Source organism: Cetorhinus maximus, chromosome 6 (assembly GCF_964194155.1).
Source record: "Cetorhinus maximus chromosome 6, sCetMax3.hap1.1, whole genome shotgun sequence".
Lineage (NCBI taxonomy): Eukaryota > Metazoa > Chordata > Chondrichthyes > Lamniformes > Cetorhinidae > Cetorhinus > Cetorhinus maximus.
In genome coordinates this window covers 147,087,890-147,103,796 of record NC_135884.1, presented here as the reverse complement: position 1 = coordinate 147,103,796, position 15,907 = coordinate 147,087,890, and the positions used below count along the sequence as shown (strand labels likewise).

At 43.8% G+C, this 15,907-nt stretch overlaps 1 protein-coding gene across 1 annotated transcript in view; it reads right to left on the bottom strand.

Moving 5' to 3' along the window:
* The window catches only part of adamts18 (ADAM metallopeptidase with thrombospondin type 1 motif, 18), a 254,120-nt gene extending 240,980 nt beyond the window's left edge, over nt 1–13,140 (bottom strand). The window contains exons 1-3 of the mRNA XM_078544789.1: nt 13,117–13,140; nt 9,764–9,839; nt 8,414–8,712 (exon numbers count right to left, since the gene is read on the bottom strand). Of these exons, the coding sequence (XP_078400915.1) occupies nt 8,414–8,712; nt 9,764–9,839; nt 13,117–13,140 (399 nt within the window). The remainder of the gene's footprint in view (nt 1–8,413; nt 8,713–9,763; nt 9,840–13,116) is intronic.
* Between the last annotated feature and the right edge of the window lie 2,767 nt (nt 13,141–15,907).

Genomic DNA, 15,907 nt, shown 5'->3' with positions numbered 1-15,907 from the left:
ATGTTCAGTGAGAGATTGAGCCCTGTGAACCATTTTGCACCTTGGAAAATTGTCAGGTGTGTCATTCCTTTGCACTGTATGAGCAATAGCAGTTCACTCAGAAGAGGTAAAAATAGCCAACATCAACATGTAGATTGATTTATTTACATTAAACCATAAATCCCTGAGGAAAACTTCTAACTTGCCTGTGGCATGGTGTACTTTTGAACAAGCTATATGCTCTTTTTTTTAATTCATTCACGGGATGTGGGTTTCGCTGGCTGGGCCAGCATTTATTGCCCATCTCTAGTTGCCCTTGAGAAGGTGGTGGTGAGCTGCCTTCTTGAACCGCTGCAGTCCATGTGGTGTCGGTACACCCACAGTGCTGTTAAGGAGGGAGTTCCAGGATTTTGACCCAGCGACAGTGAAGGAACGGCGATATATTTCCAAGTCAGGGTGGTGAGGAGTGAATTGGAGGGGAACCCTTAACATTTTCCTCATTGGTTTGAGGAGTTTAAGGTACGCAATCTAACATTCTGCTGGTGTCTTTGTCATTCTCTTAGTTTAGGGTTTAATATCTCACCACATCGTACACAACTCTACAAACAACAAAGGTAAAAATGCCAAAGCAATTCCCTGGCATACTGCAAATCACAAAATTAGACTTTCGCTATCCACGGTTTTCTATGCTTTAATTTTAAATGGATGGAAAAACGCAAGCCAGGAGTGTGTCAAAGAGCAGCTCTTGGGAATTTTAACCCCAAACTCCCTTCAAAAGTGATACATCAAGAGGATCTGAGCCATTAATGACATAGTCCTTTCAACTAACATAATTAACATTTGTTGATGTAAAAACACAGACAACCAAAGTTCACATTCACCAGTTACATGGATTTGCCTGGTAACTCTCATTTCAAGAGTATTCAGAGCTACAAAGATGCATTAATTTCACCAATTCAATAAAATGAAGTACATCTTTCAGAAAAACTGTCTATAAGATTGTACAAGATGATATAGATTTATTCCCTTGAAAGGTACCTATAATGCAGCTAATTTTCATCTAATACATACCTAACCATTTAATTTACCTCAAACTTCTTTCCTATTTCTTTCATCCTGGTGATGCGAACATACGAATATACGAATTAGGAGCAGGAGTAGGCCACTCGGCCCATCAAGCCTTCTCCACCATTCAATAAGATCTTGGCTGATCTGATTGTAATCTCTCGCCTATCCCCAATAACCTTTCACCCCATTGTTAATCAAAAATCTATCTAGCTCTGCCTTAAAAATACTCAAAGGCTCTGCTTCCACTACCTTTTCAGGGAGAGAGTTCCAAAGTCTCACGAGCCTCTGAGAGAAAAAAAATTTTCCTCCTCTCTTTCTTAAGTGGGCGATCCCCTATTTTTAAATAATGACCTCTGGTTCTAGATTCTCCCACAAGAGGAAACATCCTCTCCACATCCACCATGTCAAGACCCCTCAGGATCTTATAGATTTCAATCAAGTCACCTTTACACTTCTAAACTCCAGTGGCTACAAGCCTAACCTGTCCAAACTTTCCTCATAAGACAACCCACCTATTCCTGGTTTTACTCTAGTAAACCTTCTCTGAACTGCTTCTATTGTGTTTATATCTTTCCTTAAATAAGGAGATCAATACTGTACACAGGACTCCAGATGTGGTCTCACCAATGCCCTATACAACAGAAGCATAATCTCCCTACTTTTGTATTCAATTCCCCTCGCAATAAATGATAACATTCTGTTAGCTTTCCTAATTACTTGCTGACCCTGCATACTAATCTTCTGTGATTCATGCACTAGGACACCCAGATCTCCTTGCCCCTTCACTGACTTTTCCTGTTTTTTTTATCCTTTATGGGATATGAGTAGCGTTGGCAAAGCCAGCATTTGTTGCCCATCCCTAATTGGGTGGTGGGGAACTGCCTCCTCGAACAACTGCAGTCCATGTGGTATCGGTAGCGGTTTTCTACAACGGAGTGGCTTGCTAGGCCATTTAAGAAAAATATTATTTGGGACACCCGGTATTAATGGGTTCGGTTAGAGGTCAATTGCAAAAACATTTCAGACCGTTAGTGCTCCACATCGCCCCCAAGTCATGTTAAGAAATGAATTATCCAAAATTTCTACTGTTTCAAAACCCAAATTCAAGGGAAAGAAAGATTCAAATCTCTAAACCACATGATGTTGGAGTTCAACGGCACAACAACTCGCTTGTTCCATGTTGCAGAATCCCTTTTTTATAAGGGTCAGTTCATCTAATTCTGCAATCAGAATTGATGCCCGAATTGGAATAAAACATGAAAGGGTTGGCTGAAGGTAAACAGGGCTCCTTTCAAGCACTGGCAATCACCATTCCAAATCTCTTATCAAGCAAAACAAACAGCCAACACAAAGGGTTGAACAAACAAACATGGCTCCGGCCAGTTTAATGAACAATTTATACAGTAAAACCTTGACGAGCTTCACCCCTCCGCCACCCTCCCCCCCACCACCACCACCACCAGCAGCAACCCTCCACCCCACCCCCACCAACTGCTCCACCAAGACAGTTAATTGAATCGGAATCGGAATCTGAATTAACTTCCTGAATGTAAACAGGCCTAAGGCTCATCTCAGATCGAGTAAACACAAGCTTAAACAGAATTGTATCCTCTCACAAGAGGTCAACAGTGATGACTTCAATTTCGAATCAACTCGAACCCTGTCCTAAACTGGCTTAACACTTTTGAGTGTAAAACTTACCATATTTGACCCGACTAGGTTCCCAAAGTTTCAAAATCATGCCTGAAAAAGGAGGAATGTCCTTTACTATTTGAAGAAATGTATTGGATCCCTTCCATAGAAAGTCTCTGGGAAATACATAAAGCATGTTGTTGTGATGGATGTGCTGTAAACGGGACATTTGCAGAATTTTTTTCCGTATATCAGCGCATTACATATTACTATAAGAACTCTTCATTCAACTAGTAACACATTGGATAGTGTTGTACAAATAGGACTCTCGTATGTACCTAAAACATCTGTGAGTACTGTCAAATCTGTTTGACCCACTGGTTCATCCTTGTTGATACACGATGTCTGGAAAAGTCTAGGCTGCCTTCAAAATTGCTAACATCTGCACGACCTCCTACACACACGCACAACAAGTGAACAGCTACAGCACATTTCTGTTTGCCAGTTCTCAAGCTGGGCAGCAGAGGACTGATTTGCACCAACTCACCCATCTTTAAACCAGCTCCCCTAAAAAAAGAATGGCTCACGTTGACATAGTACCTTTCACGACCTCAGAATGTTCCAAAGCACCTTAGAGCCAAAGTAGTACTTCTGAATTTTAACATTGTTGTAATACAGGGAATGTGACAGTCATTTTGCATATACTGTATCAAGCTCCCACAAACAGCAATGTGAGGATAACCACATAATGCTGCCTTAGTGATGTTGGTTGAGGAATAAGTATTGGCCAAGTCATCGGGGTGAACTCACCTGCTCTTCTTCGGAGTAGTGGCATGGGATCTTTGATATCCACCCAAGAGCTTGATGTTTCAACCAAAGGATGGCACCACCTCTCTAACAATGCCTGTCTCCACCCCTGCCTCAGCTCATCTACTGCTTAAACCTTCACCCATTCCATTTTTACCTCTGGACTTGGCTAGGCCAACACCCTCCTAGCCAGGCTCCCACATGCTACCTGAAACAAACTTGAGGTTGATCCAAAATTCTGCTGCCAATGTCCTAGCTTGGAACAATCCTGTTCACTCATCACCCCGGTGTTCACTGACCTACATTAGATCCCAGTTAAGCAATTCCTCAATATAAAAATTTTCACCCATATTTTCAAACCCCTCCATGGCCTCTCTGTAATCGCCTCCAGCTCTACAACCCTCTCAGATCTCTGCACTCCTCCAATTCTGACCTCGAGCATGCCCAGTTTTAACTGCTCCACCACTGGCTGCTGTGCCTTCAGCTGGGCCTGGGCCCTAAACTCAAGAATTCCCTCATCCAAACTTCTCCATCTCACTGTCTCTCTTTCCTCATTTAACATGCTCCTTCAAGCTTTCTCTTTGACCAAGCTTTGGGTAATCTACACTAATACCTCAGTGGCTCTAAAATTCTGATAGTTGTTGAAAGTTTGATAATGTTCCTGTGAAGTGCCTTGTACTAGGTTAAAGGCACTACAAGTTGTTGCTGTTAAAGGTGGTATATAAATGCAAGCTGCTGCTGTAAAGGTGCCACAATCAAAATAGTCACTCATCATGGTGACAACTATGTTGCTCTTAAGAAAGAAACTTCTCAAGGTGCTTCACAAATTGGTTGAAGGAGAGCAGGTACATGTGGGAGATTCAGAGGATGCCCAAAATTTTTCCCAGAAAGCTGAGGTTTAAGGAGGTTCATTTAACTGTAGAAAGAGAGAAACTGCCAAATCTGAAGAGCTCACGGGCTTTTTAACTCTATGATCAAGGCCATCTGTGCAATTGCCTCTTTCTCCTGCCTACTAAGCATTCCTAATCTCTCCCTCCCAGTTAAAAAGTCCTGGACAGCAGGACTGAGGGAGGCGACGGTACTACCACTGAACCAAGGTTAACATCTAAAGTCTGTCCCTAATTTGGAACTAAAATTAATGATCTCACTAAAGCCTCTTGTGCATGGAATAAGGGAGCTGAAGATTATATTGATGCAGTACATGGTGGCTTCTCCAACGCTGGATGGTGAGGATAGACCTAACTGTGCTGTGAGAAACACTGGAACAGTCAGTCTAACGCCAGATGCTCAAAGTAGAAAATTGTTTGGTTCCCCAGCATTAATATCTCCACAAGTTTCCCAACTAAAACTAAATTCAATCACAATGTACTGGAGGTTTCCTTAGCTCCAGATCATGCCATCTAGCTATCTGAACTCTTATTTCACCTCCTGGTTTTTCATATCCTAGCGTTCATATTTGAAAGCTTTTTGAATCGCTCGACTCTAATAATCCTTAATAAGATTATGAAGCTTACAATTTCTGACAAATCTTTGGACGAATCCAGCTGTACCTCAGCTGGAGAAACATTGCACCAGAGACACTCTTCACTGTATATAAAAAAAACATTGAAACTCATTTAGAATATCACAAGGTTTACACCCTCCAAGCCACTGAGCGTCTGATACCTTCCATAGGAAGGTCTCGAGCAGAAGGAACCCCCATGCGGGAAGTAACGTGTTATCCAATCCTGGCCTCTTGCAGATCTCTGATTTTAATCAATTGACCACTGGCGGCCATGCCTTCAGCCGCCAAATCGGTAAGCTCCCTAAAACTCTCTATTCTCTCTTTCCTACCAAAAGACACTCCCTAAAACCTACCTCTTTGAACAAGCTTATTGTGCTCTGCCCTAACATCACCTTTGTAGCCCCTAGTCAAATGTTGTTTGACAACACTCCTGTGAAGGGCAATGGGACAATTTTATAGTTAAAGAGCTTTATAAATGTGCATCATTCTTGCTGCCATTGCTCTTGGTTTGTTCTTTTGCACCTCCTAGAGGGTCATTCAGAGTAGCATTAGGACATTCACTTTCATCACACAGATCCATCACAGTATGGTGATGCCAAGGGCATTGGATGAGAATAATTCGGAGAAACTGTTGCCACCAGTTTAGAGAGGGGACAAACCAAACAGATTCACACCTAGATTGCTACTGAGTGACTGCTACTGAAAATTGCACGTACGTATGGAATCCCTGGCCTCCGTTTATTTCTCACCTACATGTTGCCCCTCAGCGACATCAATAAGGCACAATATTAATTTTCACAGGTACAATGAGGACACCCAGCTCTACCTACCTCACCACCACCTCTCTCGACTCCTCCACTGGTGCTAAATTATCTTTATTCGTTCATGGGATGTGGGCGTTGCTACCTAGGCCAGCATTTATTGCCCTTGTTTAGAGGGCATTTAAGGGTCAGCCACATTGCTGTGGGTCTGGAATCACATGTAGGCCAGACCAGGTAAGGTCGGCAGATTTCCTTCCCTAAAGGACATTACTGAACCAGATGAGTTTTTATGACAATCGACAATGGTTTCGTGGTCATCATCAGACTTTTAATTACAGATTTTTACTGAATTCAAATTTCACCATCGAACCCAGGTCCCTACAGCATTACCCTGGGTCTCTGGATTACTAGCCCAGTGACAATACCACTACGCCACCACCTCCCCCAATGCTATCCCACTGCTTATCCAGCATCCAGTATTGGATGAACAGAAATTCCCTGCAATTAACTACCGGGGCACCTGAAGTCACTGTTCTCAGTCCCTGCTCCAAACTCCATTCCCGAGCTACCCACCCCATCCCCCTCCCTCACGACAGAGGTAACAGTGCAAGAGCAGGAAGAGAAGAAATCACAAGTGATTCTCTAGCTACAATTAGGTAGATAAGAATAACAAGTGAGAACAGCCAAACACAGCTGGACAACAGTGGAAAGGCACTGGGGGGAAGATGGGTTTAGAACATCCTGAGGTGGCAAAAGGCAGAATGTAGATGCACGTTTTCCCTTCTTTACAAAATAGTAATTCCAATGATGAAAGCAAGTGGATTGTGGCAGTTATGTTAAAAGTTTCTGCATATTAAGGTTCAGTGGCATTCTTGCCTCTCAGTCTAAGGTTATCAGTAAAGGTCTTACTCCATCAACATGAGCATAAAGTTCAGGCTGCCACTTCCAGGACATTCTGAGGGACTGCTGCACTGTCAGGGGAGCTGTCCCTCATACATCTTAAACTGAGGCCCCATCTGTCCTCCCAGACAGATGTAAAAGGTCCCACCATTCTAGTTCAAATAAGAGCCGGGAAGTTCTCCTCGGTGTACCACCGAATATTTGTTCCCCCGCAATTCCCTCCACCCCACCCCCCCGACATCAATGACGCAGATTATACGGTCATTTTCACATTGTTGTTTGTGGGATCTTGTTGTGCACAAACTGGCTGCCACATTTCCTGCATTACAGCAGTGACTGCACTTCAGAAAGTACTTCATTGGCAGTAAAACATTTTGAACCACCCTGAGGTCATGAAAGGCGCCATATAAATGCAAGCTATTTCCTTCCTCTACACTGCCCTTTTCTATCTGTGGTGGATTGTCGAAGAGTGGGAGTTTTCAAATCTCACCATGGCAGTTTGCAGGTTTAAGCTCAGTTGGAAAAAGCTGACAGCAGTAAACGTGACGAGAAAGCAGTGGGATTGTCATACAAAAAAAACAGCAGGTTCACTGACGTCCCTTAGAGAAGGAAACCTGTCGTTCATAACAGGTCTGGCCTACTCGTGACTCCAGTCCCACATCCGTATGGTCGACTCTTAATAGCCCTCTAAAGAAACCTTGCAAACCACTCAATTGTAATTAACTCAAGTCTTGCCACATGCTGAGAATGCATTGGAAATAAAAAATGGAAGAGCTGTCAATTTTACTCAGAAGAAGAATGCTTGCAACCTGTCCTCTTGCAGTTTATACACAACTTTGGAGAAATGCCCTGGATTTGCATTACAGCAGCTTGGCATCTAAAGACTGAGCTAAATGCTCGGAGGTGGGGGGGGAAACCCCACCATCCTTTCGAAGAAACACTTTAATAACCGTGCAAGTGACAAGCTAAAAGACCACAGAACATTTGGACTGCTGCCCTGAACATCTAAGAAAATAGATCCGAGAGTGCAGAGCTTGAATATTGCTGAAAAGAGAGACATGTTGCTGAAGCTTTTCGTCTTGAAGTCATCAGGACAAATGCAAGGATTCCCAATTTCAAACAATCACGACAATTTATGCCCCGGGAGAAAATCCTGAGTGGGCAAACAGCTACACTAACAATTTAAGATAATCAATGGAGCTGGTAACTTGCCTCAGTTACACTTGCTGAACCGACATATGTTCATGCACAGGGGCCTGTTCTATGCCAAAAGGAATATGTTCAAGCCTTGCATCTTTTTTTGGAAGTACCTGGGAGCGGGGAGACTGTGGATCCCTGCTGCTTTCTCCCTGGCAAGGCCTCGGCCAATCAGAGCCAACTTGCCAACACCCTTTTCTCCCGCGGTATAAATTGTTGCGAGTGTTTGAAATTTGGCATTCTTGTGTTTGTCCCGATGAGTTCAAGACAAAACGCTTCCGCAACATGTCTCTCTCTCTCTGCTCAGCAATGTCAAAGAGCGTCTTAAAGCTTTTTTAAATTCAGTTTATTGTAGGGAAGCTGGTTGGGTGGGGGGCGCAATATAGAAACAGACCAGAGCTGGTCCCCATACAGAAGAAATGCGCCCCCAAAGAAGCGTCAGTTGAAGGGTTAAACTGAAGTGTGGGAGGGGATGGTAACATAAACAATAGGAGCCGAGCAGCGGAGAGGACGTGTTGCAACAAGTGGGGGATAGACACAAGGCAGGGCTAGGCAGGAGACTCACCAAACCGTCGCATGTGGACACTGCGACCGAAGAAGCACTCTGATTCCTTATAAATCCCTGATAAAAGCAGCTCGCCTGAGACTCGGAGAGAGGTTTCTCGGTGGCACCCCCCGTGCCCAGCAGGCGCACCGTGAAACCTTTCGCCAGCAGGTTCGAGGGTCTTAGGTCGAGTTGCAGCTCCTGGTCGAAAAAGGAAAGCTTGTAGTGCAGGGACTCCATAGGGACTGATCGTTTCTCTCGGCTCTTCTGCATGTACCCTCCATCCGGATCAACCTCAACAGGTGTCACCAATATATAACCTGCAATGAGAAAATATTTTCACAGCCCATGCTGATAGACTTAACTCCCTCCTTAACGCCGTTTGAAAACGGCTGAACATCTATTAAATGATTTTTCGGTGCGCTATTGAGATTGACACCTTCTGCTATGGAGCTAAGGGGCTAAATCTGCAACAACAACAAAAAAAATGATTGCTTTCATGTATGGACTTCCCTGGTGATTTGTCTGTAAAATGAATGGCTGATTTAAGTGTCCTATTGATAGAACACACTCGATCCAAGGGATCTGCAAGTTGGACAGAATCAAAAGAAGCGTTTAAAGGAATGAATTCTCCCCCAGCCTCAATCTTATCACCCCTGCTTACTGCAGGTCAATTCGGTTGGTGCAAGCTTAAAAAAAATCCCAACGCGATCTTGTCTTTTCAGCCAGACAGTGGGTATCGTTCACATCGAAGGCCGATGTTCACTACCCCACCAGGTTTGGATAGCAATCAGATCCCCCGCTCCGGCAGTCACCAGAGGCTGAGCGGAAGAGTTTGTATCCCAGGCGACACTGATGTTGCGATCCGTGAGCTGGAGATCAAGTGTGTGTGTGTGTGTCTCTCTCTGTTTCTCTCTCTCTCTGTCTTTTCTCTATGACCCTGCCTTTGTGCCTAGTCTGTATGTCTCTCTGTGTGTCTCTATCTGTGTGTGTCTCCATGTCTCTCCCTCTCTCTGACTCTATGTCTCTTTCATTATGTTCCTGTCTGACTGGCTGTGTGTATGTCTTTACATCTGAGTCTCTCTGTCTGAATGTGCCTCTGTATGTCCGCAAATGTGCCTCTCTCTGTCTGACTCTGTTAGCGTGTCTCCCTCTACCTGTCTCTGCTTATGTGTGTCTCTCTATGTCTGTGTGTGTCTGTCTGACTGTGTATGTGCCTCTGTGTCTCTCACACGCTATAAATGACACACTGTAGTTCCCATGTTTGCATTCACGAACGTTAACTGTATTTATGTACATTTATAACATACGTGTAGGTTATAAAAGTACATCTCGTACATTACAAATGCGCATATCTATGTGTGTACAAACCATCGTTTATTCCAGTGTTCTCAGGACGGTGTGGGGACCTCTGACTTTCAGGAGTCGCGCAACAGAAGTGCAAAATCTGCGAAAACGGAGGGAAAAAGCAAGCCAAATGTTAAAATAGATTTCAGTTTAGCACGTAAATCTCACAACAGCACCTGCATGTGATCGCAGTGTTTACGATCAGGGTGTCCCCCTGGAAGAGATGTTAAATATAAAGCCGTTTAAAGTTTACATTGAACTTAATAAACAGGGAGAGAAAAAAAAGATTAAATTCATAGCACCTGCCTGCATAATATTGCCAAGCCAGAACGCTGTGAAACATTGCATTGCCGTGTTGCTGAACGGTGCAGGTACATTCCATATCGCCTGGGGAAGACCATCCATTTTTGTACTTTTTCCACACAAAAAAAAAACACAATTGTTTTTTTTTAAAAAATGCCCGCAGTCTGTTACCTCCTGGAAGACGAATGCACGAGTGAGCTTTGCAAACTAGGGCTCCAGACGTTCAACATTTTGGGTCTTGTGTTTTTTGTTTTAAACGGTGTCCTTTTGGGTTTAGAGGTGGAAGTGCTTTTTTGCATTGGTTTGAATTGCGGACAGGTAGAGCGAGACTGAGTGAAAAAGAGAGAGAGAGAGAGAGAGAGAAGGGCCAGTGTCGGTGCAATGCTGGATGTGAATGCGATGCTCCTCTTGTCTGTCCTTGCCCGATTCTATGAATGGGGTGAAAATTTGAGCAAGAGCTCACTCGCAAAGCCCAGGGACCAATCACCGGACGGCATTGAGAAAGTGAGCCCGTCCCTCTTGCAACCCTGCAGTTTGCTCCTGGCAATATGCACTCGCTAATATCCCTCTCTGCAAACCCGAGGATGGTATGATCCCTTTAAACATTTTGCATTTGGCCTCAGTGCCCCCTCCCCCACCCCCCCCCCCCCCACCCCGGGCTACTATGAGACGCGGGTCCTCCTATTCCTCAACTCGCTTTCCAGTGAAAAGAAAGATTCACACAGACCCCCAAAACCCCTTTGACGCTCAGCGCTTTAGCAGCCAATTAAGTCCTTTTTTCAAAGTTAAGTCACTGTTGTAATGTAGAAAACATAGCAGTCCTGGTCTGCACAGGATGTGACAATGACCAGATAATTCATTTTCATGATGTTGGTTGAGGGATAAATATTGCACCCCGGCCCCCACCCCCCTCCCCTTCCGAGGGGGGGACTCTTCTGCCCCGCACTGGGTGAGTGCCACAGGATCTATTGCATTCAGCTGGAGCATCTGCCCAGATACTATACTTCAGTTTCTGCACTGGGACTCAACCTTCTCATTCAGAAAGCATTAACTCACACTGAGCCACAATCGACATGGTGGCTCATGCACATGGGTACATTGGCTTACAGGATGAGGTCACGCCAAGCTGAGCTCTTCTCCTGAATGTAATTTTCCAGCACAGAGATGTGTACGCTGTTTTGTGGAACATTTTGCACATTCTCAGAGCTGGTTATGGCATGTGTGCTTGGAATTATGACAGAAACGACTTGCATTTATATAGCACAGTTCACACCCTCAGGAAGTCACAGAGCACTTCACAGCTAATGAAGTACTTTTGAAACGCTGTCACTGTTGTAATGTGGGAAACACCGCAGCCAATGTGCACACAGCAAGCTCCCACAAACAGACATACGATAAGTTTCAAGTGAAGTTGGTTGAGAACAGTTGGGAGAACTCCCCTACTCTTCTTCGACATACTGCCGTAGGATCTTCCATATCGCATTGAGGGAGCGAACGCTGCCTCAGTTTAACACCTCATCCAACAGGTGGCATTTCTGACAGCGTATCATTCCCTCATCACCACACTGGGAGGATTAGCCTGGATTTTATGCTCAAGTACCTATTGTGAGGCTATGAACTCACAACCTTCTGACTCACAGGGAAGAGTGCTGCCTCTGAGCCAAGGCTGACAGCTGTGAAATAATGGGAATGATGCCAGGGATTAATGCATTTTATATCGAGCACCCTATGCAAAGGCTCCCATTTCCAGGATGAATGAGCGCTGCTCACAGCACGCCTACCATCCCCGTTAATTGTGCGGAAATCACTCGATTGCATCAATTGCTGAATTTGCTTATCACCGTATTATCAGTGAATCCTGATAACCACATAAGTACCCTGGCAAGAATCAATCCGACTGGTCCAGGATGACGCTTGAATGAGATTTCTATAAACTGTGACTACAAACAGCAAATCTGATGATCTTGGTACCACAGCTCATTTGATTGCACATTCAGCAAATCCAACCAAATAACACTGCATACAAAGTGCACAAGTGGGTGAACTGCTAAGCAGTCCTGTTGCCTGAATGGGAAACCTCATTGTGCACCTCATGTGTCTGATATGGTGAGGTGTGTTGGGAAACAATAATTCTGGATTTTTCCCCCCCCCTCTCTCATTCCCATTTTTCCTTCTCTTGTCTGAAGGCGTGGACCCCTCTGGGCTTTGGATTTGCATGTGGGCAGTTCAATGGTTACCTCACACAAGTGGCAGCTCCACAGTATGAACCAACTCAGCGAGTGTCAGCAAGTTATTTAACCATAAAATGCATTGCAGCCAAGCTCAATTTATTCTTGTCTGTCACCCACATATGCTCAATTGCTAGCACATTCATTGGGGAGTGATCACAAGCAACCACAACAAGCCAGTTGTCCGCCCATCTGGGATTAGCTAACTCTTTCTGTATGGCTCAGTAGCGTTTTGACTTTAACTTGCCTCCCAATCAGAAGGTTGTGGGTTTGAATCCAGAGGTTTGAGCACATTACCTAGGCTCCCATTCCAGGGCAGAACTGAGAGAGAGCTGCACTGTCGAAAGTGCTATATTTCAGATAAAACGCTAGACTGAGGCTCTGACTGCCATCTCCAGTGAACCTAAAATATCTTGTGGCACTATTTTGAAGAAGAGCCAGGGAGCTCTCCCCAATGCCTTGGCTAATGTCTACCCCTCAGTCAACATTAGAAACAGATTAATTTAATCATTATCACATTGCTGTTTGTGGAGGTTGCTGTGTACAAATTGGACTTTGTATTTCCTACAGTAAAACAGCAACTACATTTCAAAAATACTTCATTCAGTGTAAAATACTTAGGGATGTCCTTAGGTTATGAAGGATGTTACATAAATGCAACTTTTTTTCAATGAACCATCAGGAGAATTCTCACCACTATATATGTTAAGACTCGAATTAGGATTTTACATCAAGTATTACTGTAGGGTCTGGAATTCTATACCTCATATTTCAATCAATGTCTCCTCCCTCCCACAACCTGCAGGTTTTTAAAACACAAGATTGGTATCACCTATCCCTTCTTACCTGCTGCTCAGCAGTTTCAGACATTCTAGCGTAATGTTCCCTTCCTGATGCAAAAGATCCTGAAAACTCGAGACGCAATGAACATAATTTGTTTTTAAAATACCAGGTTACAATGATTTTGGGGGGCTAGTACCTATTAAATGGTGCCACTGAGTGGAAACCTTACACCAAAAGCTGGAAATAAAAAGCTGTAACCAGGAAATACATTTGTGAATCTGTCAGTTTGTATTAAAAACCCCAACTGGTTCACTCAGGTCCCTTAAGGGACAGAAACGTACCATTCTTACCCAGGCTGGGACCAAGCTGGCTGACTTTTAACTGTCCTCTGCAGTAATGTAGCAAGACACCCTGTTGGATGAAAAAACTGCTATAGCTGCAGCAGCTCAAGAAGGCAGTCCACCACCACCTTTTTGAGGCAACTAGGGATGGGCAATAAATGCTAACCTTGCCAGGGGCCAGTGTGAATATGTATGAATAAAAATAGTGAGAACCGTGGTCACTCAATTCTCAATTTCAAAAAGTTACCTACAGCATCCCTAACTTCGAGAATTTCCTCTTGCTTCCAGGTGGAGTGACTGGACAGGTACAATAATGACCAGGGATAAGGATTTCTTCTAGCTTTAGGAACCTTAATTTTATGTCATCTGAACCAGCCAGTAGTGGATCCAGTCAACAGTGCAAATCTACCAACAGCTAAGGAGTAATTAGCACAAATTTGGCAGTTTCAGTCAGAGAGTCCACAGGGTAGATGGTGCGATAATGGGAATGTGCAAAGTAGTTCGGGCTAAGCTACATTGTTAGGGCAAAACAGAGGAACATTCATTCATGGCTTTCTCCTCACCCAGGAATGTTTGACGCTTACAGTAGGTGTAAAGTTTTCAGCTTGCTATTTTAGTCCAATCTCGCCTTGTCAGTGCGAACACAACATCACTGAAAGGGTCCTCTTAATTAATTTTACCATCTCTGGTTGACCATATTTCAGGAGGTGGCATGACCTGCCTTGCCCAACCGACCTGCTCTCCGTGCTCCTGCTGCTGGACACCTGAGATCTTCATCAACTGGACAGAGAGAACGTGGCCTTTGTTACCCAGCTGGTTACTTGTCAGACTATTCACCCGTTTACAATAATGCTGTAAATCATAAAACCAAAATGCTCAAAGAAAATGGAAAACAAAAACATACTCTCTTTCAAATGCACGTTTCACTTAATTCCTTAGAAGTCTTAACCCTGCACCCCACTTCCTAAAACTAATGCAAGCCTTAATTAACATTGGCTGTTAATTATATGTTAATTATATTGTTAAGACACACAGGTGAAGGGCATAGTTTAATTAAGTACTTAGAGCACTAATAAAGAGATACTGACTTCCGTGATTGGCGGGCACAGTAGGGGCTGGAGACCTTTATCAGCCCCCAGAGCCACGTTTTGATTTAATTTGGTAAGTTTCCTTTAAATATTTTTCTTAGCCCTTGGGGGCTTTCAATTGATTTAAATTAGTTTAATTGTATTTTTAAAAATTGGTTATTTGCTTACTTAGGTAAATCTGTATTCAAAACAGTATAAAGAGAGACTAGCCCTCAAAACGATATTTTGGTTTAGTTTATTAAGTTTCCTTTAAATCCTTATCCTTTCATTACAGTGCCCCTCTAAGGAGCTGTCAATTTGGTTAATTTAGTTAATTTGTCTGGTTAATTTCACAGGTGCTCAAAAGCGAATAAAGAGACACTGCTGGGACACTGGGTTAGAAGATAGGAGGCAGACATATGTAATGCTGAATTATGTATATAAAGGAACTATCTCCAAGTAAAGGATTTGCATCCAGTTTCATACAGAATCTTTACAGTACAGGAGGAGGCCATTCAGCCCATCGAGTCTACGCTGGCTCACTGAAAGAGCATTCTACCTAATCCCACTCCCCTGCCTTATCCCCATAATCTTGCACATTCTTTCTTTTCAGGTAGCAATCCAATTCGTTTTTGAATACCTCGATTGAACCTGCCTCCACCATCCTTTCAGGAAGTTCATTCCAGACTCCAACCACCCTCTGGATGAAAAATATTCCCTCACATCACCTCTACTCCTTTTGCCCATCATTTTCATGTTACGTGCATGATTCATTACATCTGCAGCTGCAACTTACTGAAGGAGAAAGGAAGAATTATTTTAAAATAGGCACTGAGAACTGGGTGGTGCACCATTAAATGCACCATTAATCCAAGGCCCATCGGATGGTTGTAAATTCACCCAGAGAGTTATTTGAAGATGATCCAAGGTGTTCTTCCAGTGCATGGTCAACATTATCCCTCAAGCGGTATCATTAAAACAGATCACATGGTTATTTACTTCACAGCTGTTTACTGTGCGCAAATTGGTTGCTGCATTCCCTACATTACAACAGTGACTACACTTCAAAAGTACTTCATTGGCTGCAAAGCCTTGGGAATCTCTTGTGCTCGTGAAAGGTGCTATATAAATGAAAGCTCTTCCTTTTTGTTCTTTCTTGGATCAGAGACCAGGCTTTCACTTCCAAGCCATGGGTTCGAATCAGCCCAGAGTGATGGGATGAAGGTCTCCTGTAACAATAAGGGCCCTATGGACTGCCCAAAGCGAGTGTAAACTTGGCACTAATGAGCTATTTGACCCAGACGCCATGGCATGTCTTGCGTGGGAAGGCAGAAAATGCCATCCTGGTGCTGTAGCGGACACTGCTCTCAAGTTGGGGCTCAGAGATACAGTTGGGCCAGTGCAGATTGAGGGGTGGCCTGATTGAGGTATTTAAAAAGTTAGACT